Source organism: Haemaphysalis longicornis, unplaced genomic scaffold (assembly GCF_048455015.1).
Source record: "Haemaphysalis longicornis isolate Haplotype H1 unplaced genomic scaffold, Haemaphysalis longicornis Haplotype H1 scaffold_4, whole genome shotgun sequence".
NCBI classification, from domain to species: Eukaryota; Metazoa; Arthropoda; class Arachnida; order Ixodida; family Ixodidae; genus Haemaphysalis; species Haemaphysalis longicornis.
The window spans coordinates 99,815,508-99,841,148 of NW_027526361.1; the positions used below are offsets into that span (position 1 = coordinate 99,815,508).

Consider the following 25,641-nt stretch of genomic DNA (forward strand, 5'->3'; position numbering starts at 1 on the left):
AGACCTCTCCCTGAAACGTCAGTAAACTTATTTCTATTTTCTACGTCTTTCTGGTTTGTCTCTGTCTCTACTAACCTTACAAGCTTTTCTTTTTACAAGCGTACTTTGAAATAAGCCACGTATGAAACAAAGCTTCTCGCGTATACTACTTTCATACGCCCAGTTCTGGAATACGCTAGTTGTGCCTGGTTCCCGGCCTCAAAGGCGAGCATTGCTTTATTGGAAAGCGTTCAACGTAAGGCCGTGCGCTTTATCTTTAACCGGTACAGGCGTGTTGATTCTCCAACTGATATGTTAGAGCAAGCGGGCCTTAGTGAACTGGAAAAGCGTGCCAAAGTGAACCGCTTGAAGCTTTTGTATTTACTCTTTCACAATTCGTTAAAGACAAACTCCGATACCTACATTCGAACCAATAAAACCCGTCCAACGCGATACAAACATTCACACACACTCAAAGAATACGATTGCAATAACGACACGTTCTACTTTTCTTTCTTTCCCCGCGCCAACAGAGAGTGGAATTTATTAGATCGCTCCATCACTCAACAAACAACAGTAGACAAGTTCACTTCTCTAGCAGAAATGGCTATCCTTCCTCGATAACAGGTCTCCCATGCTACGTGCGCCAATGTGTGTAATTTCGATACTTTTTTGAGCAAGTCCCATCTTTTTTCGGCGTTTACCTTTCTTGCTTTTATTATTGTATAATTTCTGCGTTGGTTTCGATACCTTATTGGCAAGCGCTATCTTTTCTTTTCTTCGTCGTTTATCTTTGTTGCATCTATTGTATTGAATAATTTCTGTGCTACTGCAAGCTCTGTACTTCGAGTCAATCGTCGTTATACTTCTTCGTTAACTATTGTAAAAAAAAAATCTTTTCGACATGTGTTCTTTGACTATGCCTGCTCCTGTAAAAATCCCAGAAGGGATTGACAGTATCAATAAATAAATAAATATATATATATATATATATATATATATATATATATATATATATATATATATATATATATATATATATATATATATATATATATATATATATATATATATATATATATATATATATATATATATATATTCTGTTCTGTACTTCCTTTTCTAAATTTTGGGATCTAAAATAATACAGGTCACATACTGAATAAATACAAAGCTTCCAACCAACCATCGTAATGGTCGTGAAGGTTGCGTACAGCTTCAGCTTCGCTACCTTCAAGTCTTACGCCTTAGTGTGAGCTTCCTGCATTTTTTGTCTCTTTCAGATGGGCCGTGACGTAGAAGCCATGTGTGTTTACCAGCAAATATTTAGGATGAACCACACCAACAAGCCCGGAGTGGAGTACCAGGTACACGTACTGAACGCTTTCGACCGCCTGCTATTTATTTTGGTTTAACCTCTCAGAACGGGCCGTGCGAGTATGCCGCCGATGTCCGTACGCTAATTGTTATCTATATACTGTAAAGGCGCAGCTTTCGGTATGAGAATTGTCCATTGTAAGAATTTCGAAAAGTTGCTGTCTAAGCTATCGCCCCATGCTGCGTAAATTCAGGCGAAAATATTTGTAGAAAATGGAACGATTCTGCCAAAGTAATAAATGAAATCACTGGTGATTGACTGTAAAATGATGAAAATTGTTGAGAAATCATGCGCAATTTCTACCCCCTGTGCTATCACCAGAATTCGCTGCCATCGCTGGTCTGAACGTTGGTCAGGGTAAACTAGCAGGGCGGCCGCGTTCGAGACGTCTAAAACTCGGTGCGGACGGTGAGCTAGCAGGGAGTATTGACAATTTCGGTGGCAGGAGCAGACGACCGAGCGTAGTGCTCGGCTTACTTTGGCTCGACCGCCCCAACAAAATCTGGCAGCGTGCAAGTATGACGGTAGTCACAAACATACAGGTCACGCAGAAAGGAGAGAGATACGGAGGGGGGGAGGGAGGGATGGAGGGAGGGAGGGAGGGAGGGAGGAGGAGAAAATAAACATCGTTGTTCGGGAGCTCATCGGTGTATGATGTGAGTGCACCGGCCTGAGCTGCTTTGTGAGAACTCGCTTAGGTAGCAGTAAAGAAATGATATTGTGCGCATGCGTCATCTGCCTCCTACTGTGTAGTTCTTGCCTTCTAATAGTGAGAGAAGGAAGCGTTATTCTTGTTGTTGTTGTTGTTGTTTTCGTGCGGTTGATCAGCCCTTCTCAAGAGCTTTGCGCTATAAAGGTCGGCAAGTCAATATTTTCGCTTTGAAGTTGGTGTTTCTTTTTTCCGAACAAATTCTAAAGTATCCGTACCATGCCTGCGATTGAGTTAACACGCAGAGACAATGTTATTGTTGCTGCGGAGGCAGAGCGAATGACGGTGATAATTTGCTCTCTTTGTGCACTCCAATCGGCATTGTGAAAACTTAGAGTGAAGCGAAAATTCGAATAAAGCGGTTTTGTTATGACGAGGGTTTAACGTACATAACTGCCGGGATTTCACCCGGCGTCTAACTCAAAAGTGACAATGTCGAACGAGCATGTTTGCAAGTGCAGACTTCGGGCCCGTGACCATCACTGCGTGATAGTTACGGGCGCGGAATTTGAACTTCCGAGTTGCCACATGGCGCAGAGAATTATTTTGGTTAAAGGGACCCTGCAACACTTTTCTCCACTTTTCTCTAAGTCTTAAAGGCTTTCAGACTGCAGGCAATAAAAACATCCAGCTTATTCTTGATCACGGAGTACCTCAGCCAAAAGTGGTCGCGAAGTGGCCACGAAGGGGGTCAGAAGAGGAGTGGCCAGAAGTGGTCACGAAGTACCTCGGCAAAACAAAATTACTGATCTGTGCCTATCAGTCAACATAGAAACTTGTTCAAAAGATTTTTCTCTCTTTCCCGGTATTGGCGTTTTTCGAGCCCTTGATTTACGTCCTTAGAGCGATACAGCGGCCATGAGCCGGGTTCCTCTCAGTTGCAGCAATAAATGCATTCGGTAGCTGCTTTTAAAGGGACCCTGTAGCACTTTCTTCAACTTTTTTTGATATCTTAAATGCTTGCAGAACGTAGTCACCCAACACACCTAGCACTTAGATTAGGGGGTCGCAAAGTACCTCAGTCAAAAATTATTGCTCTATGCCCATCAGATATATCTTGAAAACTCGCTCAAAAGATTTTTCTCTCTTTCCCGGTATTGCCGTTTTTCGACGGCTCAAATTATGTCACTAAGGCCGTGTAGCGGCTGTTGGCCAGTTTTCCTTCAGTTGCAGCAATGAACGCTCTTCGATAGCAACAACAAAAAAAAAAAACGCCACAAAATAAAGCAGGAATGGAAGGCGTATCTGGTGCGACGAGCAAATCCCGCAGTGCCGCTCCGTGCTGGCGATAACTATAGCTTTCGCAGTGGTTCCAGACGCGAAGGAAAGAGTGAAAGTGCTTAGCGAAAGCGTTGCAGGTTCCCTTTAAAATATCGCCACAAAAGCGAAGCAGAAATAGAAGGCAGATCTGATGCGACGAGCAATTCGCGCAGTGCTGCTTTGTGCTGGCGATAACTAAAGCTTTCAGAGTGCTTCCAGACCAGAAGGAAAGAGTGAAAGCGTTTATCGGAAGTGTTGCAGTGTCCATTTAAGCTGCCTTCATTTCGTTGCGTCTTTTTTTTTTTTGTTATTGCGCTTGGGTTTCATTTTATAATGCGTATATTTTGTTTTTGTTTTTTGTTTTTTTTTTTTCAAGGTACTCACTGCCTATATCACCAAAAAACAGTGAAACCCAACCTGTTTTTACTGAAAACGGGCACTCGAAGAATTAATCCTTCGGGTGAGACATGTGGAGTGAAAGAAACATTAAATTTATTATACCACGCCTCTTAAATGCCAAGAATTAACATATCCAAACATATAAGATCGATTTTTTAAACCGATAAAAATATGGTGAAAATACCGGGAAAGGAGTATTAAGAAAAGCATACGGGAACGTCACTGACGACCAAATATTGTAAAATTTCAAGAGAGAAGCCCAACGAAATAAATCCGTATTTATCATTAAAGACTCATCCGTTCCCATTTCAGCTCTCTGAATTGGAACTGCCAGGCCGGAGAGCGTTTCACGGAGTTCCCCCAGCAGTGAATAGAACCATCCTGTCGGATCTTTGTTTCTCGTTGGAAAGCGTGAGTATGCAAAGCAGTAAAACATTAAACTTTTAGGCAGGGAGACGGTGTTCAAATATTTAATGCAAGCTCCTGCGCAGGCATAGATTAAGAAGGGAAGCACTTAGCCGTAAAAATAAAGGGAGCCTTCTAATTAGCGATAACTTGGAGGCGCCGGAGCGTGCTTCGAGATAAAATTTTACCTGCGAGGATTTCTTCAAAGAACGCCGGTTTTGTTTTGCGGACCAAATATCGATCAACTTTTGCTGGCTGTTGTTTTGGTATATAAATTCTTTTCCCCATTCTAATGGAGAAACACCCGAGAAAGAAGAACTGGACATATATAATGTGACGCATAGTGCATAGTAAATGCGAACTGCTTTGGGATTATTTCTTCATGGAATTCGACGTGGCCATGACACATGCAAAATACATACTCTTTCGAAGCCGTTGAACGAAGCACGATCTACCTGTGAGTGTAACCATTTTTACTCCGCTCCCCGCAGGTGGAGGAGGGGGCAAGAGTCGTTTGGCATCATTCCACCGATAGCTTCCAACGAATATCTGAGCTTTCCTAGAATACAAAAGGGCTTGAAATCCCATCATCTTGGCCTTGATTTTTTAGTTCAGTATAGTGTTATTCGCACATTTCGCGCTTCGTACGATGATGACGATGATTACATTGGTCAAGGCCTCTCTCCTTATATCAAAGTTATCTTCTGAAGCCCCTTATTTGAAATATTTTATAATCAAATATAATAAATAGTATCCTATCTCTATGGTTCAAACTATGTTAAAGCTAGTCTTACCTAGTACTCTTTTCTTTTGTCTCCCCGCCCTTATGTACTACCTGCTTTGTTTCCTCCCGTACAAGCTGAGCTTATCTTTCCAGTTTATACGGTTTACCGGTCCATGTTCTCTTAACCCTGTACATACGCCTTCCCTTGTGTAGGAGCTCCCCTCGAAATTGATTACTCGTGTAACTATATTCTATTAAATTGACTGCTTTGTAGTTTTATCCCGTAGCAAACACATTTGTCACATTTGGCACCATCAGCCTGTCTGTGCTACGGTTTAACAATTTTTTTGGTTCCGTTGTTTTTACGCGCGGCCATAGCTGCTCCCTCAAGAAAAAAGAACATGTAGCTCTCCTGAATGTTTCATTTGCCGCTCATTTTATGAAGGGCTAGACGCGGGCAAAAAAGGCAACAAGAATGAAAAAAAATTCGTTTATTCTGACGCTATTCCGGGCTATTTAGCGTTGCACAAAAAAGCAAAACACTGGCTGGACAGACAATTTAGGAATATAGATTTATTTCGGTATCACAATGCGCTCTCCACTCAATAAAAATGATGGCAAATCAAAGAGTCTCCACTCTAAAATCACTTGAGCAGTTGCCGCTGCAGAATTGCCGAAAACACGCTGGCATTCGACAAGCCAGTGTCTCAGTGCTTTTTCATCGGACAACTCACTTTTCGGAATAATTCAATACGCGCGGCTATAAACGCGAAGCAGAGTTTCATCGCGGTGTGTAGATCAAATCAGATGTAAATACGCTTTGAAGCATGATTGCGAAGTACCTTACACGGCTGCCTTAATTTAAAAAAAACGTGCAAATTTCACGCTGTTCTCATTTTCAGTTCTGGAGCTCATTCTTCCAGATGATCTGTCCTCCGTTTTCCAAAGTCACGTTGGTCCTGCTTGTTATTTGGCTCACGACATCGTTTGGGTGAGTATAACTATTTTCTCATAACGAATCATGAAAATATTCAATATGGTGTATTACTACCAACTTTTTGATTGGACATATCCATTCTTTTCCCTTTTTTCTTACCAAAGCAGCGATTGCGGCACTTTATAAGTAACCTAAACGTAATAGCACATAAATTATAGGGAGGCCAATTGGAGCATGCCATTTTCTGTGCAACTTCCTTAAGTGGCGGGCTTTAAGCCTTCCAGAAACCGGTTCACAGTCTTTGACGGCTGAGCTAATTAAACCATCCGCGTAACTCAATTCCTCGAGCTATTCAGGGAAATCGCCGCGGTTAGGCTTCCCCGCAACGCCTCAGGCCGACCAATCAAAGTGACCAAATGTGTGAAGTTTACAAGTGACGAGGGCATGAACGCGATTTAGGTAAACAAAAAGCATCTGCACCGTTACAACAGCGAAAATGCACGCCTTGCGCCGTTGTCCCAATGCAGATTCTATTTTTTTGTCTTGCATATATATCATGCTCGGCCTCATCATTCGCCAAATTCGCACATTTGGTTACGCTAATTGGTCTTTGTGGGGAATTGTGGTGAAGCCTAAGTCTAGACGAAACGCACATTCGCGCTCTAAAGGCCCGTTCACACTTGCGACTGGAGTCACTTGAGCGACGTGATTTCTGTCGCTCCAGTCGCCATGCATCGCTCTTGTCGTTTGGTCTCGACCAATTTTTGTCGCCGCGACAAGAGCGACTTGCGCGATGCGACTAGAGCGACATAAATCGCGTTTGTCAAGACGCTCCAGTCACAAGTGTGAACGGGCCTTAACGCCCTTTTATTGCCGGCGCTGCCGACGCAGGTTCTACGGCATCGGCATCTGGTTTCCCGAGTATCTACGCAAGCTCCAGTCGGAGAGCTACAGCTCCGACGCCACGATCGAGGCGAACCACTTCATCCGCAACTACGTGTTCAACTACTCGCTGGACAACACCAACTTCGAAGGCTGTGTGTTCCAGAACGTTCGCTTCACCGGCATCGTGCTCAACCACGTCCTCTTCTCCAACTGCTCCTTCATAAACAGGTACGCTGTGACACCCGGCAACAACACAGGCAGAATTCTATAAAAATTTGTTGGTCGCTCAACGAAGTGAACCAGTATTCCGAGTGAGCGTAATTTCGCTCATCTCTGCTACCATTTTTTAAATATCTATTATTATTGTTTATTTATTTCTGTATCTTATTGATCCTCTATTTATTTCGCGCACTTCAAGATAGCACAATCACACACATTTTTCTGCCGTGACAGCTTCGCCCCTGATCTCACTCTCGGCGCTGTGCCAACTTTTGTCGTCGGGTTTCATACATCTCTGATGCTAACCTTGAAGGTTCGGGTATGTAACCTGACGCGTAAAACTTTAACTCGCTTCACTTGGCAAGTGCGAGTGGTAGCACTCGATCGGGGGGTGCACCGATCGTTTATGATCGGTAGCAGACGACGTTCTTCGAATGCTCCCGCCTGCAGCCCATGCGCGCTCCGACTATCCTGAGTGTTACCTGGCAACGCGTTCTTTTTTGCTCGCGCGGCATTCTTTTTTTATGACCTTGATTGAGAGGCTTCACACTTCGACAGAAGAATGTTGCCTAGAGATGGCTTTTTTCAGCTGCAGCCGACACGTCCGGACTGCGTGAAACACTGGAAAATTATTGTTCCGATGGCACGCTCTCCTCAAGTTGATTGATTGATTGATTGATTGATTGATTGATTGATTGATTGATTGATTGATTGATTGATTGATTGATTGATTGATTGATTGATTGATTGATTGATTGATTGATTGATTGATTGAGTTTACTGTGCCAGAACGATTTAGCAGGAAAAGTTGAATTAGAGTTATAAAGAAACACATAATTTCATCATTTGAAATGCAGTTCGCTAATTGCTGTCCTGTGCGATACTCACACTTTCAAATTTGAATAACCCTGGTTACAAAAGGGCAACTAAGAACAGTGAGAGGAACTGCAAACACTTAAGCCATCACCAAAAAAAAAAACAAGCAAATGTACTTATAGTAGAGGATTTTAGAAAGTGATATTTGTTGCGGAAAGCAGTATGAGAGACGTAAGTGAAAAAAATAATAACTGCCTCTTTTATTCCGCATTACTCTTTGGGCGGGCAAATGACATTGTAATTTGTTGTTTAGATAGCGAAAAAAATTATCAGAAATAAACGACTTGGAGCAGTACAATAGAAGGTGGAACAAATTGACAAAGTAACCAAAAAAATAAACGACTTGGAGCAGTACAACAGAATGTGCAACTTTGAGACTTATGGTCTTCCTGTCACAGCTTGTGAAAACTTCCAGCCTTTTTGGATGATTTGGTGGTAAAGTTATCTCGGTTACTGATCGCAGGTAGTTCGGCAGAAGAGTAGGTCGGTATAACTGGGTTCACTTTTTAAACACTGTGCCTCCTCCCCAAATTTACGAAACGTTGGTTGATGTTTTGTGCTTGCAGAAAAACAGCTACGCGCGAGCACAGGATTATACCTCGAAACCCCCCAAAAACAAGTGGATGTGAGCTGATGTACTTGTCGCAATAAAAGAAGAAGATTTACTTCAAGAAACAGCTAGGTCGTCTACTAACTGTGTTGAGCCGCAAAACAAATTTAAAATGTGCAGTAACAAAGTAGACTTGATTCGGCTTGCCAAACGTAGTCAGCTTCGAATAGAATTCGATGTAGCCCGTCAAACGTCAAGAAAACGTGGTCCTTAGCAATATTAAGCCAGAGAAAAACGTTACAGTAACGTTGCTTGTATTTTAACTGTTTTTCCTGGGAACGCTCAAAGCATAACTGAGAAGTTCAGCAACTTTTTTTTTCTCGAGTTTCTATTATTGCAAGACCAGATACGCAGCGCTGCACCCTATAAAGCAGTTTGTTGCAATTTGCCCATCTTCGCTCCATCACAGAACATAGCTAGCCCCCACCAACTTAAACGTCCAGGCATAGATAAAATTTAGATCTCGGACCTGCGCTGCAATTTTCTCGTCATGAAAAGTTGACTGGTGTAACTCATGAACAGCATTTGTGCAACGGGCAACATACCCATTGATATGAAAGTGGTGATAGAGACTGCTCCTCACAAAGGAGTCAACCGTAGCAACATATAAAACTATAGGCCCATATTTCACCACGTCTCGCTAAGATACTAGAAAAATATTTATACCGAATTACGACTGACATTTTAGACACTCACAATGCCATTTCACCTCACCAGTAAGTTTGTTCAAAGAACAGGCATTGAAACTCTTCTTGAAAACTTTTCTAATTGGTCGAATTCGGCTTTCAAACACACTAAAGTTGCCCGTGCTCTGATCTTGAATATTAAGAAAGCAATTGGCAGTGTACTTCCATAGTCTTCTGTTACGTAAACTTTTCTTGCTTGGATTCAGAGGACTATAGTCTTGCAGTTGCTTCAAAACTTCTAGCACGCCCGGCGTCAGTGTATTTCTCTAGGGGAGTCTCATATCAGCATTCATACCGATAAAATTTGTAGTTCCTCAGGGTATGATATTAAGCCTCTTGCTGTTTATTATTTTTGTTAATGATCTGTTTACTGTAATTTCCACTCCGCTGTTTCAGTATGCCGACGACACTTTGATAATTTCCACAGCATCACACTGTCCTCAGGCCGTTATATCACTGCAGGCTGCTGCAACTACTGCAATGGACTGGTTTTCGCCAATTATTGTTAATACAGTTAAAACACAACTTTTTTGCTTCAACAATTCATTTTATAAAGCTGTACTTGATTACCCGTTAACGCTGCACACGCCTTTATGTTGTTCTTGTTCTTGCAAGCCAGGTAAGTATGCTTCGTCGATTAAATATTTCGGCTTAATCTTTGACAATGAGCTCACATGTAATTTTCATCTGGCATACGCCGGTAGAAAGCTACGCGCGCTTCCGTACATTTTGTACCACTTTCGTTACTTTATGACGTTACAAGTGAGGAAGATTATTTTGTATGCATTGGGCTACAGTGTGCTTCGTTACGGCATTACTGTGTGTATGGTCACTGAACAGTTCGATGGCAGCAAAGGTTGAACTCGATTGTAAGCTCCTTCTTAAAGAATTTAGCCTATAATCTATGCCTCTCCGGAAGTACGAGTATTTTTACAAGCTTACAATTGCCAATTTCACTATGCTGTTAATGGAAACGATCGTATTAAAACATCTTTGGACGACCGGCTACAAAGAAAAGTACATTCCTACGCGTAGCCTTAGACCAAAAAAATCCGTATCAGGTACCACGGTGTTTTACAAGGTATGGTCAAAGAATGTGGCCCTATTATGTACCCTCGTCCCTCAACAAACTCCCACCCGGTGCTTTGGAAGTGACGACTCGTTGTAAACTGAAAAAAAAAAACTGCAGAAATTCAGAGACTTGTCTACTAATGCGCAGCATTCTTGTGCCACTTGTCTCGAGTGTGAGGTTTTTACAAGCAGCAATTGTTTGTTTTTTTTTTCAAAATTCTGTCCGACCAATTATCTCCATTTAGGCTATTATAACGATTAAAGGCGGAACTTTTGCGGAATCTACACTTTTGTGGTAATGCAAGGCGTTACATGGTTCGCCATTTTCGGAGTATTTTTTTTTCTCATTTTGTGGATTTTTAGAATTCTCCCAGTCTAAAATGACAACAGCAATGCCGCGAAAACCTAACAAGTATTTCTGCCGTACGTCAAAAAACTTTGTTGCGCCAACAGAAGCCCTGTTGTTACGACAAAGCATCTTATTCTGCACTGCTCCGCTTTTGATCTTCATAGACTAAACCATAGTGTTTTTCAAAATTCAAATATGGAAGCATTACATAGGGACATTCTCGAACATCCTCAACACCTGGTGACCTTAGCCGAGTTTGGCGTTGCCAGTGGCCTGGCGAGCGTGATTTAGTGGGTGTCTACCTCCCTCCCTATTCCCCCTCTTCCCCCTCCAGCGACCTTCGGTCCTCCCCTTCCTAATAAAAGAATTTATCATCATCATCATCATATGTTGTTACGACACTCATTCATGTCGCAACGACAATTTTCTAAACGACAAACATTCCTGTAATCACAACAAAATTTCCTGTCGCTACGACAGCCATCATGCTGTCGTGACATATCCAGCTGCCAGAATCACGGCACAAGAACACGACAAGACGACAGCAAGACGCAAAAATACGACAGACTACAGAAATTTCTTGCCGTCCTTTTCGACTGTACTGTAACAGCAATTTACGCTTATAATAGCGTAAATAGAGATAAACGGGTTACTTCCCCCAAATCTGCTTTTTTGTGAAAATGCAGGGTTTTACACGGTCCTGGCTGGAGGGGGGGGGGGGGGGAATTCGGCAAAAAATGATACGCACAAAAAGCCTTCTTGCCTTTTGTTCTGAAGTTGTCTGAATCTCTGCTTGCCCACCCCTATTATTCGTTTATTGTTAGTGCTTTTGTTTCTTATGGTCCCGGCGCTGCGTGGCAGAGTATATAGCCTGTAATGCACTGACGGTAATGTTGTACCGTTTTAACTAGACGTTTCTGTCACTCTTTCGTATTTGGCCATATGCAAGTATTTTCACTGTCTAGCAGGGTCTGCCCTTCAAGCGCATTGCGGCTTTGACAGGCCTGTGACTGTGCAGCTTTTTTATCTGTGCAATAAAATTATTATCATTATTAATATTTTTAAGGTGTTGTTCTACAGCGACAGTAGCTTGGTTATGACCGTCAGCTTAAAGCGAAGGACATCGCCAAAATAAAGGTTAAATAAAACAAGACTGTTACAAGTTTTCTGTCTCTTGGTGGCAACACAAGAAAACAGGCCTTGTGCATCCTTACGCTCCCTGCATATACAGGTTCGTTTTGTTCCCCTCTCCCTCCCTCTTCCGCTCACAGCACCTTCAGCGACGTGCGCTCGAGCCGCAGTTTCTTCGAGCAGTGCGACTTCCTGGGCGTGCGGTTCGTGGACACGGACTTCTACGACTTCCGGTTCCGCGACTGCGCCTTCCACAACAGCACCACGTTCCTCAACCGCCGCACGGGCTGCCCCATCGACTTCGACGTCAACTTCCGCCTCTCGGACGTGTTCATCGAGAACCTGTTCGCGCAGCTGGCCATCATTCCGGGCAACATCATCTCATCCTGCATCATCGACAGGCTCGGCCGGGCCCGCACCCTGGGTAGGTCTCGTTCGTCTCTATCGCCTACTCAAAACCTATATCCTTCCCCCCACCCCCCCACCCCCGTTTCTCCCACATGTAGCGGCGAGTAATTCCGTCTAAACCAGTACGACCCCTTTTGTTCAATACTACAGGCTTTTACCGAGGTACTTTGTGATGAAGGCATGGTGCGCACGTGCAGGGGCGTCTCTTTCACAGATAACAACCTACATCACGATTCTGTTCCCCAAATCCTCCTCGTCTCAGCAGAGAACGGTATCGAAGGCAACTTTTCTCAACGAAGCGTAGGATCATGTGGGATGAGGAGCGAAGAACTAGTGGAAAAGCAAAAAAAAAACACACTAAAAACCGCACCTAATGCTCCCAGCATTGCGTTGCGTCTCCATACTGCACGGAGGGATGTCGGAGATGACAGATATTCTATTTGTGTCCCACACCGAAATAGTTTGGCGGCACGCTGTCAGCGCCTCTCATGAAAACCGTATAAAGAAAGCCAAAAAGATGGCGTTGTTGCTGGGGTTTAATTAAAAGGAATAGTAGGCATGTTCCCCAAAATGTGGTCACACTGTTACGGAAGGAACAGCTGTACATTTTTCTCACTGTTAAGAAAAATATCTGTTTCTGGTCACCAGGTGGACGGGTCAAACGGACATGTGCCAGCTGAGATAATCAGAAGGGTAAGCCCACCCGTAACGCGCTACCACAGAGTAGTGACACCTTTTAAACGCAGCAGATGCTGATGAAGCACTCAAGGAAAGTCACAGGACGAAGTATGTTTCCCCAGGTAGCATGCAAGCATTTGCATTCAGCTATTGCGGGCGAAAAACATGCCGGCTCTAAAAAATAACCTGACACTACGTATACAACTGAAGTCAAAGTTATCAAGATCCGGATCAGCCCTAAAATGCTGCGCTAAACCACTTTGGCTAACCTGATTAACAGTAAAAGTGTTCAACGCAGGATGTACAGTAGCCGGAAAGTTAGGACTACCATTAGTCAAGAATCAGAGGAAACACCTCAAAGAGGAGCTATTTTCTAAACGGTGGTAATTAGGTTCCAATGAAACGAAGCTGGCGCGTTCCAAATTTGGTAGGCCACGTGCCGTCTTGAAACTCGCCCGCTTTCTTTCCTCTCATTTCGGAAAGCCTTGCTCGTAGAAGGTCGCGCTAATTAGCTGCGAAAAGACGGCTCGTAAGCAGTGCGCACTCCGTTTCCAGAAAGCTCCTCCACCACCCACCTCCTAATTAATTCTTGGTGTGCTACGCTAGCCCACGAACGTGCGCAAAAACGGACAGAAAAGACAGAATACACCGTTTGTCTTCTATGCCTGCCTTAATGTGAATCCTAACTGCTTTGTACCAGTTGTGTACCAACTCGCACAGATTAGAGCCGCTGATGTTACCCGCGCGCATAACTAACTACCCGTGCACGTTGATATTACCCCCTCCAAGGTTTTCCGTTTCTAGCTTGGGATGAACGTGTATATATCTAGCTTGGGTGAAAGTATATATATATATATATATATATATATATATATATATATATATATATATATATATATATATATATATATATATATATATATATATATAAAGTAAGAGAGAGAGAGAGAGAGGGAGAGAGAGAGAGATTGAGAGAGAGAGATTTTTTGTCTCGTTCATGTTTTTCGGGTTCACTAAATTACTTGTTACCTCTCTGGCACATGCATTTCTTCTCCTCAGTGAATTGTGTTATGTGCAGGTTGAAAAGGCTACTGTGTGTCTTAAGCCTCCGTGTCCTTGTCAGCGTCATCATAACAACATTTGTCTGTTCATAAAATCATGTGCGTGGTGCAATCAGCCTTAATCGAGAGAGCTTTCAAATACACATAATATATTTATACATGAACACCTTCCTTGCATCCGGAATTTTAGCAATAGTGGAATCCACAGGAAAGCACTGTGCCTCTCAGATCAGCTCTTTAATTAGTTAGGATACATTAGTCAGTATACTTGTATATTTTAGTTGTACATATTCTATGCAAATGAAGAAATGCAGTGAACAGTGAGTCGATAAAGTGAACGCAATCCCACAGCTTTACATGGCCTAAGTCGTTGGCTAAAACACCATATTTTAGTTTCCCGGTGTGTTCACGCTTTTGACTCTTCTGTTTGTTCGTTTCGATTATACATAGAAGCGAGGGGCTCCCGAACAATGTCTTAATTCTAACGATGTCGCTTTGGCCTGTAGACACTCAAACATTCGATAAAATTTGAGCTGAGAAATGAATCTCGGGTGCCAGGAGCAGTTAAGCGATAACACAGCGCCCGTCTAAATCCCCGCTATTGCGAGTGCTGCCGCAGGAAGATTTTAAAACGCTAGAAACTGGCCGTACTTTGGTCAGCCAGCGAACGCTAAGGACCAGGGCAGCCATTTTCCCCGCTCGTATATGTATGTTTACTTCCTATGCGTCACTTTTACTTTAGGGGCGAAGCCCCTTAGGGGTTCGGGCTATTGGCATCTCCTGTCGTCGCAGTAATCACCGTCTCATGTAGTCACGGTACTAAAGCACCAACACATTCGTTTACTCCTCGCTAGAACGTAACGCGGACTAAAGAAACACCGGAACACTCGTTTACGCCTCGTGCTATATTATATATATATATATATATATATATATATATATATATATATATATATATATATATATATATATATCAGACCGGTATTCTGGAGGTCGTGGGTTCAGATACCACCTGGCGGGCATTTTTTCTCCACTCTCTTTCTTTCCAAATTCTCTATCTGTTACGATGACCTACCACATCCTCCCCTTTGCTTTCCGAGGTTTTCTTGACTGCCAACTCTTATTTCTGTCTTATTTTCAACGAGCCCCTCATTTCCCATTTTCTGATTCGCTATATGTATATATATATATATATATATATATATATATATATATATATATATATAGTGTGGTAATCCGGCAATAGTGGCGGGGGACAATCCCACGGGATGGACATGTGCCGGCTGAGGATAAGGAGGTGGCGCGGGAGGAGCGAGGATAGGACATGGCGGACTCGGCTGGGCGACGTGTGTGCAGCCGGATCGGCTGAGCGGTGTACCTTGGCGTAGCGGGACTCCAAGTAAAGGTGTGTTCGAGGGGGCTCAGTGTCCTTTCTTGGGAACCGCGGCCGGGTGCAAGAACCCCGGTACCACATTTGGCGCCCAACGTGGGGCCGGCCGTGGTTCCTAGGAAGGGCATTGTGGTCTTCTTCCTCGTTTTGGTGTTCCGCGGCAAATGTGACCGACAGCTCGCTGAAGATGTGGTCAGACACGATCGACCTGGCGGACCAGTCTCTGGTGGTGGACATCTCGGATGCCCTCAGCGAGAGGGACAAGGTCAAGTTCACTGTCCACACCAAGACGACGCTGTCGGACTTCCAGAAGCCGGAGTTCTCTGTGCTTCGGCAGCACGAGGAGTTCATCTGGCTCCATGATGCCCTGGAGGAGAGCGAGGACTACGCCGGGATGATCATTCCCCCGGCCCCTCCGCGGCCGGACTTCGACGCCTCGCGGGAGAAGCTCCAGAAGCTCGGCGAGGGCGATGGCTCCATGACCAAGGAGGAGTTCGCCAAGATGAAGCAGGAGCTCGAGGCGGACAGCTGCTGACGACTGCGCCGGACACCACCCCCCGGAGCAAGGCCCGCGGACAGGACCTTGCCACGTTTGGACCTTCTGCAAGGACCCCCGGGTCTTAGGAGGCCACCTGTGGCACCGGTCTACTGCCATCCGGGCTGAGCCGTGGGAGTCCCTCGAGAGTGCCGACGACTGCAGCCGAGGGCAGCCAGCGTCGGCCTTTTCTTCGGAGGGGGGGAGAGAGTGGTAATCTGGCAATAGTGGCGGGGGACAATCCCACGGGATGGACATGTGCCGGCTGAGGATAAGGAGGTGGCGCGGGAGGAGCGAGGATAGGACATGGCGGACTCGGCTGGGCGACGTGTGTGCAGCCGGATCGGCTGAGCGGTGTACCTTGGCGTAGCGGGACTCCAAGTAAAGGTGTGTTCGAGGGGGCTCAGTGTCCTTTCTTGGGAACCGTGGCCGGGTGCAAGAACCCCGGTACCACAATATATATATATATATATATATATATATATATATATATATATATATATATATATATATATATATATATATATATATATATATATATATATATATACATATACATAGAAAACCTCGGAAAGCAAAGGGGAGGTTGTGGTAGGTCATTGAAACAGATAAAGAATTTGGAAAGAAAGAAAGAAAGAAAGCGGAGAAAAAATGCCCGCGAGGTGGGATCCGAACCCACGACCTCCAGAATACCGGTCTGGTGCGATAACCACTACGCTACCCGCGGGGCGACTTTCCCCCCGCTTTCTAGGGTATTTATGTCAATGTAATTTTTTCCTGTGCTTGGGGGTGGTAGCAAGCGCCACTCGGACTACTCGGACTACCCCGCGCCGTGACTCGAGTGTCTACGACATGTCGAGAGTGGTCAACCAGCGGTGAACCCTCTTAAGCTTCCTATGGCCTCAAGACTGCCAACCCTTATTACTGTTATATATATATATATATATATATATATATATATATATATATATATATATATATATATATATATATATATATATATATATATATATATATATATATATCTGCAAACTTCAGGGGGTCACAGTTAATCTGGACCCGTCCACTACGGTAGTTCTCAAAGCTCAGGTGTAGCTTCGGCGCGTTAAACCCACAAAAGTAGAAAACCGTACATTACCGGGAAGCATGTTTAGCTTCAGTTTTTAAGGTGAAAGCCTTACGTGCCTTATCTGCAAAAACCAGCGTTGTTGCCCGGCCAAGAAAATACCCGCGGGTTTTAAGAGTAAATAAAAAACACATGTCCGTTCCAATGGGATTTCAACCAGGGTGTGCACAGTAGCAGCACAGGGCTGACTGCTTTGGAAACACGTTTTTTCCTCCTCTTTCTTCTCCTCCCTCCATCGCTCTACCCCTGTGTTATCTCTTTTTTTTTCTTTACTGCATGGGAGAATACACTCACATAACGATAGTACAAGTTTACTACACAGTCAAGCAAACAAGAAAATTCACTGAAGTTAGGACAAGCACAAATACATAAAGTTCAGGCCAACACACACACAAGCGTTCAAAAGAGGGAACCAGTCAGGTGGTTGGTCATGCGAATTATACACACTATGTACAAACGGCACGGTTTCTCAGAAATCCGAATTTGTTCATTTAGGGTTGGTTGGTCATGCGAATTATACACACTATGTACAAACGGCACGGTTTCTCAGAAATCCGAATTTGTTCATTTAGGGTTGGTTGGTCATGCGAAATATACACACTATGTACAAATGGCATGGTTTCTCAGAAATCCTAATTTGTTCATCTAGGTAACTCGGCATGCCTGTCACATACACGAGACCGCCACAAACTGTACAGACCAATCACAACAGACATATCATAGGGTGGCTCACCAGGACAGCTGAATGGCAAAAATTAGATTAAGAAAGGCGTGATATCGAAATCGTTTCTGAGTGTTCACTGCAAAATGTCCCAGAAAAAGACAGCATCGATCCCTGCAATTTACAAAACAGTGATCAATTCTTGATGGTCTTAAGCACAAGCGGCAATCTGTCGACCGAGCTATAAACAGGCCCCGGTCTTTCATCGAAGTTAAAACAGGGAGCGTCCTATTGTGTAATTTAAAGAAAAAATGTTTTAACACCGGGTGGAACACACATTTGACACGCTCTATTGAGTACGTCCTGGTATGGACACTGGAGGTACAAAACACGATGTAAAGGAATGCGAAAAATCCTAGAAACCAGGGCATTGGAAATAGACTGACGTGTAGCATTAAATATGCACTCCAGGCTAAACCGAGCCAGTAAAAAGCGGTCCGTGTCGACCAGTTCTTTGAGAAAACCCCGTTCCCTCCAGACTGCTTCCACAGACACCGAAGACAAAACCATATCAGGGAGAAAATGGGCAAGGCGTATTGCAGTGCAGCTTTCAAAAACGGATGTTGAACAGCTCCAAAATAGAATAAACGAGAACCAAGCTGCCAAAAAAAAGGTGAACAAGCCCAAGTCCCCCTCGCACAACCGGAAGGAAAACATTATCGCGACGCATAGACTGACTACGCGAACACCAAATGAAGGTGGCAAAAATCCTTTGAAAATCCCGTATCCTGCTATCACCTCACGTTGCCATCGTAGGACAAAAATAGTTGTCGTTGTTGTTCCTTCCTCGTGTCACATACCCACTTGAGGAATTGACCGGGAATCTGGAGCTTCGAGAAGCCAATGTGCCCGCCTTACTAAATTCGCATAACCATGACGCTAAAGCAAACGCCATAGAATAGCGCGAGCCGCGTGACACGCGATGGCGCGGGAGCAGAACAAGTGGACAGCAGTCGCGTAGAACCCCGATTCTAAGGAAGCTGTGGCGTGTGCCAGACTGCTTGCTGGCGTGAATTTGCGCCGCAAGACGAAGAAACGAAAGGGTAGAAATAGACTCAAGCACAGGGTGGTATAAAAGAAGCCGACCGAAGTAATTCGTGAGAAAAGACAAAGAATCACAAGAAAGAAACATGCAAATACGATGTAGCTATAAAGATGTTATTAATAATTATCGCCAAATTTTTCATTTCGAAGCGCATGAGCAGACTTAAGTGCCCCAAGGAGAAGGACGTGTAAACTTTATTGGGAGCCATAGTTAGTTGATTTTGAACACATGACTAAGGTGCTTCTCTGTTTAGAAGCACCTGGGCAGTCACTGCCTTGCGGGCCCTTTTTACCAGCTGATCGCCAGGGTAGTGTAAACTTCTAGCACTCTCTGGCCGGGGTCCAAGGTGGCGGTAGCAGGCGGCTTCTTGATTGATCAACTTTATTGTTGTGAGGCGCCGGTAGAGTGCGGCGTTCGAGGCGATAGCGAATATGTTCGAGGCACAGGTTCCGAACGTGAGGGCGGAGTGTTGCCCTCTGTCATTCGTCTGTTTGCACTGTACCCCTTCAGCATGGCAGTTACTTATTAACCTGTGAATACTTCTGCTTCCCCTTTCCTGCAGGAATATCGCTGTTCCTCGCAAGCGCAAGCATCACGCTTGTCTGGCTCTCAGTGACGAGGTCGTCGGTGATCACATTCCAAGCCATCTTCAACTTCGTCTCCATTTCCGCCTGGAACGCCGTGGACGTGACCACGACAGAATCATATCCCACGACTCTCAGGTTTGTAAGCTCTACCCACTCATATTTGCACTGCGGTGAACTGTGGGCAGCAAAGGTGTGCAGTCGTTCGTTTCCCCGGTGGTCCAGTGGCTGCAGGCGCCTAATTGTCTATAATCCGGTTGATTTTGCAGGAGGCTCGATGATGACTGAGTTCTCGGAGAGGGTGGCCGAAATGCTGGATTCGGGACGTGGTTGATACGATGAAAAGAACCTAAGGCTTTATACGACTATTCGCATTAGATAACAAAACAATTTTCGAAATCCAAGCTCCCGCTCCAAGCATCAAACTCCGAGGCTATCTGTTTGCTCCGAATGCACACAAACCACTTATTAAGCGACATTGGCTGGGACATTGTTCCCGCTGCAGGATACGCCTTGTTTCCCTGTACGCATCCGCAAAACTACAAGTGTTCTAGCTCGGACGAGATTCCACATCTCTCCGGGATTTTTCTAGCTCGAGTGCTGAGACAAGAATGCTCCTTTTTGGCAAAATTGCTCTTTATAAAACCTCCACATTTCTCTCTCAGAGGCACCGTTCCGAACAGACTTTGGCTATCGGTCCAAATACTTGTTGTATTAATTCCCAAAAGCATTTAATAAAGTTGCCTTATGATGATAATATGTATAGTGGATCAGGGCCCGAAGTCCGCATGGACGGCTGTCACTCATGGTCATCAGCCGATAAATTAGATGTCAAAGCATGCGGGCCTAAAGCATGCACTTTATACAGGCCAGTTAGGAAGCGTTAATTTGTTGATTTTAAATCTTGGTATAAAGTAAACACACTACGCGCCCTATGTAGCAACTTACCGCTCTGCTACACTGATCACATTGGTTTTCAGGGCGATTTGGTGATGTGCCAGTCTTCCAAATTCCGATGTTGACACGTTTCATGGGTCCTATGGACTTTTTGTATTGAGGCGCTATTTGTACCATATAAACGCGTTTGTAACCTGTGTGTAGAAAGGAACTCAGATCGTACTATTGGCAGCATACATGAGCGCGACGGCAAGTGCAGGAACAGCATTGAGTATTTGCTAAATTATGTAGGCCTTCGCACTCCAGTATTACAATAAATATCTGCGCGCTTGTTTTTGTATTCTAGACTTTTTCTGTGGGGTATAACAACTTTGGCACATACTTTCAATCTTTGTAGCATGAGCTAGCAGTTCTTGAATAGCCAGAGCACACTTAAAGGAGCACGCGGGCATAAAGGCACCCTAAGCACACTCACATCCGCGCTCCCTCCGGCCGTGTAAGAATTTTTCACTTGCAAACACAACCTTTCTAAAAGACACTCTTGTTTGTATAAGATGAAAATATATAACGTCTTTTTTTTTTTTTGCTTGCTTCAAATGCCATTTCGCATGACATGTCTTTCGGACGTCACTCTTTTACGTCCGTTGAGCTCCTTGAAGCCGCGGCAAAAATTATACTTTTTTTTTAAAGCGAAAGCTTTCTTCGTTGTTCCGATGGCGTGCTGACAAAAAGCTAGCGCATTTCCTCATAGACCGGTTGGTCGACCGAAAAGCTCTAATAAAATGTTTGGACACACGGCGCGTGCGTAAAACCGGGCTTCCATTCTGTCAAAAACTGTTACATAAAAATCGCGAAAAAGGAACTGCTATAGATAAGACAACACAACCATCGATCATGAAGCAGGCATACAATAGTATACCTTTATCTCATAAACCACGCAGCGGTATACATTTACATCGTTCGTAGACGCCTTTACTTAGTTTGCTAGAAATCGTCGCATAGGTTCGTTTTTCGTTTGCGATTTGGCTCTTTCAAGGTTTGACGGTAGATTTAACGCACTTCCAGGGAAGGTTTCGACGCACTTTTGATGTTAAAAACGTGCCGCGCTTCTCTCAACTTTTTTTTTTTTAAAAAGGTGACAATTCTTTTGCCGGTCTTCGTTCACTGCAGGAGTACGGCGTACGGCTTCCTGAGCGCGGCGAGCCGTCTCGCGGCACTGCTGGCCAGCGCCACCTTCGGCTACTTCATCAGCCTGAGCCGCTCGGTGCCCATTCTGACCACGGCGGCCGTGCTGCTGGTCGGCTGCCTGGCCTCGCTGCGCCTGCCCGAAACGCGGGACGTGCTCATGTGAGCAACGCACCGAGTCACCACGATGAGAAGTCAAAGTACCCACAACGCCGGCTCCCACGCCGCGCTCGCCATCGCCACTCGGCCCATCGCGGTTGACGTACTGCGTCGCCGACAAGACCACACGACGTTCCGTACGCCCGCCATTCCGCCGCCGGAAAGGCGGGTTGGTAAAGAGAAGCTGAAGACGCTAAGCAACCTAAGGTGCCGCCGTGCTTCTCGCAAGGGCTACAGCGCGTCATGCCGATTCATTTACTGAGCAGCAGAGGATCCGTTGATGTTCCCTTCTTTGCCTCCTCGCGGGCTTCCTGTAAACGTCGGCTAGCGCCCCGCTTCGCTTGTGCAGAGGCGGGATGCCTGCAGCACTTTGGAGAAATAGCGGACTTCGCTGCCACGACGACCCGGCCGCCACACCAGGAGTGAAAAATCGGAGAACACGACGTCGTTCCACCGCATGCAGTGGGGGTCTTAAGTAGCTCAGATTGTTGTTTGCTGGAAGCGTAGCACGATGAAGTGCGCGCGAAGGATACATTCACAAGCTAACCTGTGATCGACAGATTGAACTGAAAGGCAAGACGCCTTCCCGTGTCACACTCTTCGGAGCCGCGTCCAGGATCCAGTCCGAATCTAGTGGTGCGTGTGCTCTGACGGACTACATGGGATAAATGCACACTGTCTGCTGGGACGTGGTCGACATTTATGGCTTCTTTGGGAGCGATGAGGAAAGCGCCGCCTGTTCAGGCAGCTTCGAATCTCCCATCTGGTGTGTTTAACTGAAATTTGTTCGGAAATTTCCAGCAAAAAAGGAGCTCTTTTTTTTTCCTTCATGGCGCCTGCGTGCGTATGTTTTCGTTGATTTCGATACATGCGTTACTATTTTTGTCAACTGTTTGAAATGTCGCTACATCTGCGTGACGCAAGGAACATAGCAGGAGGCTCAAAAGCATCGAATTTTACTATAAAATACTCGTAGATGAGACATTAAATCTGGCTGGCCAAGGTTTCTTTATTCTCACCAAAAAAATATGCTATCTCATTGCATGAAACGTGTCAGAAAGACAAATAAGGGTGAGCTTAGATCATAATGTACTTATGCAGAAAGATATATTTTCTTGACATTTTGTGAATTAATGCAAGAACGAAATGTTACGTACGTGTTTCAGTGGCTAGAGAAAACGCACGTCAATCGTATTCAGTACAACCCAGCTCCATAAGGGTTTCGATGGTAGGCAGACAGACGCCCCCAAAGAGTCAACGGGGCGGCCCTTGATCTACACGATTACGCGGCTAGGCGTGCCACGTGCGCCTATGACCGATTAACGCAGTGGGCGCTTGCTTGAGCTCCACGGATGCTCCGGCAACCGTGGGATGTCCACACTGGCATTCAAAACAGGCCAGAAGACTGTGCTGTCGGAGATGAAGCTTGAGACGTCATGATACGTGACGATATCGCGCAAGATATCCCGCTCTGTACGGCAACGCCCACTCATGCGGAATATTAAATGCATAACGTGTGGAGGATGCAATTCAAGCGAGTTATGATTACCGTAGACACTAAAGACATGGCGTTACTATGGCGTACTTTGTGGCGTAGTGAATTATCGTTGCAACGTGAACAACCTGGGGCAATAGTCAAATGGCGATTCCAGCACTTCAACTGGCACACAAAGCGTTCATGTGAAGGGCAACCACATATCTACGGATGAATTTACATATCATAGTGACGTACATGTACGACAGTCTGACGTACATGTATGACAGTCTGACGGCAGTCTGACGTAGTGACGACAGTCTGAACCTTGTCTTGTTGCTCCAAAACGTGGTGTGTGTTGTGTGTGCCTGCTGTGGGACTAAAAATCGGCATCAACAGTTTTGCAGTGAGTTTTCATGTACAGCCGCCATACGTAATAGTGTGATTTGCACGGGATTTTAACGACCACACCCCTGAAAAAGTATGCATATATGCATACACGTTTCAGTACGTATACCATGGTTTTTTACCATGGCAGTTAATAACACTTGCAGGAAGAAGGTTTTGCTTCATGAAGTGTGTACATCCCTTCGATCTCATGCTCCTAAGACGAAAAAAAATTCTATTGAATTCATCAATGGCTTATACCAAATTCACCAAGTTGGTTGGGACAGCAAGGAAAGCTCGGGCCTACAAATATTGTTACTCAGGCCAAGTGCCGCATAAATGCTTCATTCTCGTCGAGTGAACAGCCTCGTGTCGTAAAGAGTCCAGGCCGGACTGATTAAGAGCAAAGTGCAGCCCAGACAAACTCGTTTTCTTAGAACGTTATCTCGGCGTTTGCGACAACCTTTATGGGTAAAGCAATATCGTGCTTCAGAAGATTGCAATGGTATTGAACATGAAAGCTGTTGGGAGCTGTTGTTTATGCGTGAGACTAGCACTATGGTGTGAACCCGTGAGCCACTGCAAAGCGATGATTATTTTTGTCCTACACCATATCGTTATAGTTTAGCAGCACTTGCAATGTTGGTGTCACCTTTCGCAAAAACTGAGAAGGTCAAGGTGATCTAGTTTTACATTTTCTGGTACTCGAGCAACACGACATGTCGTGCGAGTACTTGTGTACCGTAGCTGATGAGTTTGAAGAAGGAATTTTGACCTTTATTAGCTTCAACTCTTTTAAAAGCAAAAAGGTAGTCTAGAAATGACTTTTGTCATTGCAATGGAGCCATGAGGATGACTACATTCCATTTCAACGTGCACTTGCAGTATCTTCAGGTGTAGAAGGAAACTTTTCGTGTTAACTGTAGGTACTCCGGCTAACTGCGGGCATAGTTTTTTACCCACTCGAGCCAAATTGCAAATTCCGTAGAAGGAGTCAGCTGCAGTGTCTACGCTTAAGTATCTCTGAGATGCAAAGTGCGAACAATTATTGCATTAAATTTTGTACGCCATGTATGCTAAACACTTCAGTGATCTCACAAAGCAAGGGAAAAAGTCTAGTCTCCTTGACAGCTGCTTCACTACATAAAATTAGGTGCCAGCTTGGCTGTACCGGCATGTACAACAGTTTTATTGCGTTGCCCGTTTTGCATAAAATATCAGACTTCGCGCTATTGAACATTCTACCACGTAGAGAAAATAAAAAAGAACAATTAAGTATAATGGACGTTGCTTGATTCGGAACATTTTCTCGAGTCATTCAAATTAACAAAATTTCTTGCCGCACAATCTATCGCAACATTCCAGCAGCTGTGGAGGCTGTGGACGAAATAAGACTCCATTGCAAAAATTTAGATACTAGTAGATCGACCACAGAAAATGTTTCGCGTCACGTTGCATAAGGTGTGTTGCTCAGTAGAGGAAAAAAACGTGTCGTCCAACCTAGCCAAGGAATCGTACAAGCCCCGAGGTAACACCTCCTCGTCGCTTGAGCATGTCTTGCCTCTGAAGGATGTGTACATAAATAAGACGTGTATATTTTCATGCATCGAGTGTACTCGTGTTGTTTGGGGTGTTGTTCTGACGAGGCAAAGCGGTATTGTAGAGGGGAGGCGTGAATAACGGCTGAATTGTTATCGTACTCACAATTAGCTTCCGTGCTGAGGAGCTATGTAGTTACTACAAAATTAGTTTGGTGAACAACCAAGCAACAAAGGTAGGCGTCACTGGCGTACCAGTTTTTGTCTGTGCACCTGTCCAACCTGCAAGTCTGTGACAACTATAAAAAGGAATGGAAACGTTGTTGAGTAGTGTTTAGTGAGTCCTGTGCCATGTTTGTGACTGTTGACGTAATTTATAGTTTACACGACTGAATTGCATTGTCTTTGCAGAGTAAAGCAATGGAAGAGAGTTGAAAAAATGAAATCAAAGCATCACTTATACTTGGTCTTGACATCAAAAGTTTCGTGCACGTGCGCATTGTGTATACTTGCATACGATCGTACATATCCCGATGTACATGGTTAGTGTATTAAAGAAAGGCTGACTGCATATTATTTAGGACAGACGCAACCGAGTACGTGTGATTTCTTGCCCTTGTTGGAAGGGCTACACACTGTCGTCTAATCGGAAATCGTGTTTGCAAACTATTGTCCAAATACGGTGGAGTGCGGCTCTGTCATCCACAGTTATAATCAATATACAGGTAAGTATAAATAACCCGGCGTGCTATTATCTGCTGCAACGGCTCAATATAGCTAACAGCGCTAACAGTAAAGTTTATTTAGCCGAGCTTCAGGCGCTGATGTCCGGGCA

The 25,641-nt window shown here is 44.6% G+C and overlaps 1 protein-coding gene across 1 annotated transcript in view; it reads left to right on the forward strand.

Moving 5' to 3' along the window:
- LOC144179161 (synaptic vesicle glycoprotein 2C-like) overlaps positions 1–25,393 on the forward strand; it is a 283,464-nt gene extending 258,071 nt beyond the window's left edge. The window contains exons 8-14 of the mRNA XM_077707402.1: positions 1,263–1,346; positions 4,038–4,136; positions 5,757–5,845; positions 6,683–6,904; positions 11,759–12,042; positions 19,145–19,304; positions 21,234–25,393. Coding sequence (XP_077563528.1) covers positions 1,263–1,346; positions 4,038–4,136; positions 5,757–5,845; positions 6,683–6,904; positions 11,759–12,042; positions 19,145–19,304; positions 21,234–21,414 — 1,119 coding nt within the window. The 3' untranslated portion in view covers positions 21,415–25,393. The remainder of the gene's footprint in view (positions 1–1,262; positions 1,347–4,037; positions 4,137–5,756; positions 5,846–6,682; positions 6,905–11,758; positions 12,043–19,144; positions 19,305–21,233) is intronic.
- The last annotated feature ends 248 nt before the right edge of the window (positions 25,394–25,641 follow it).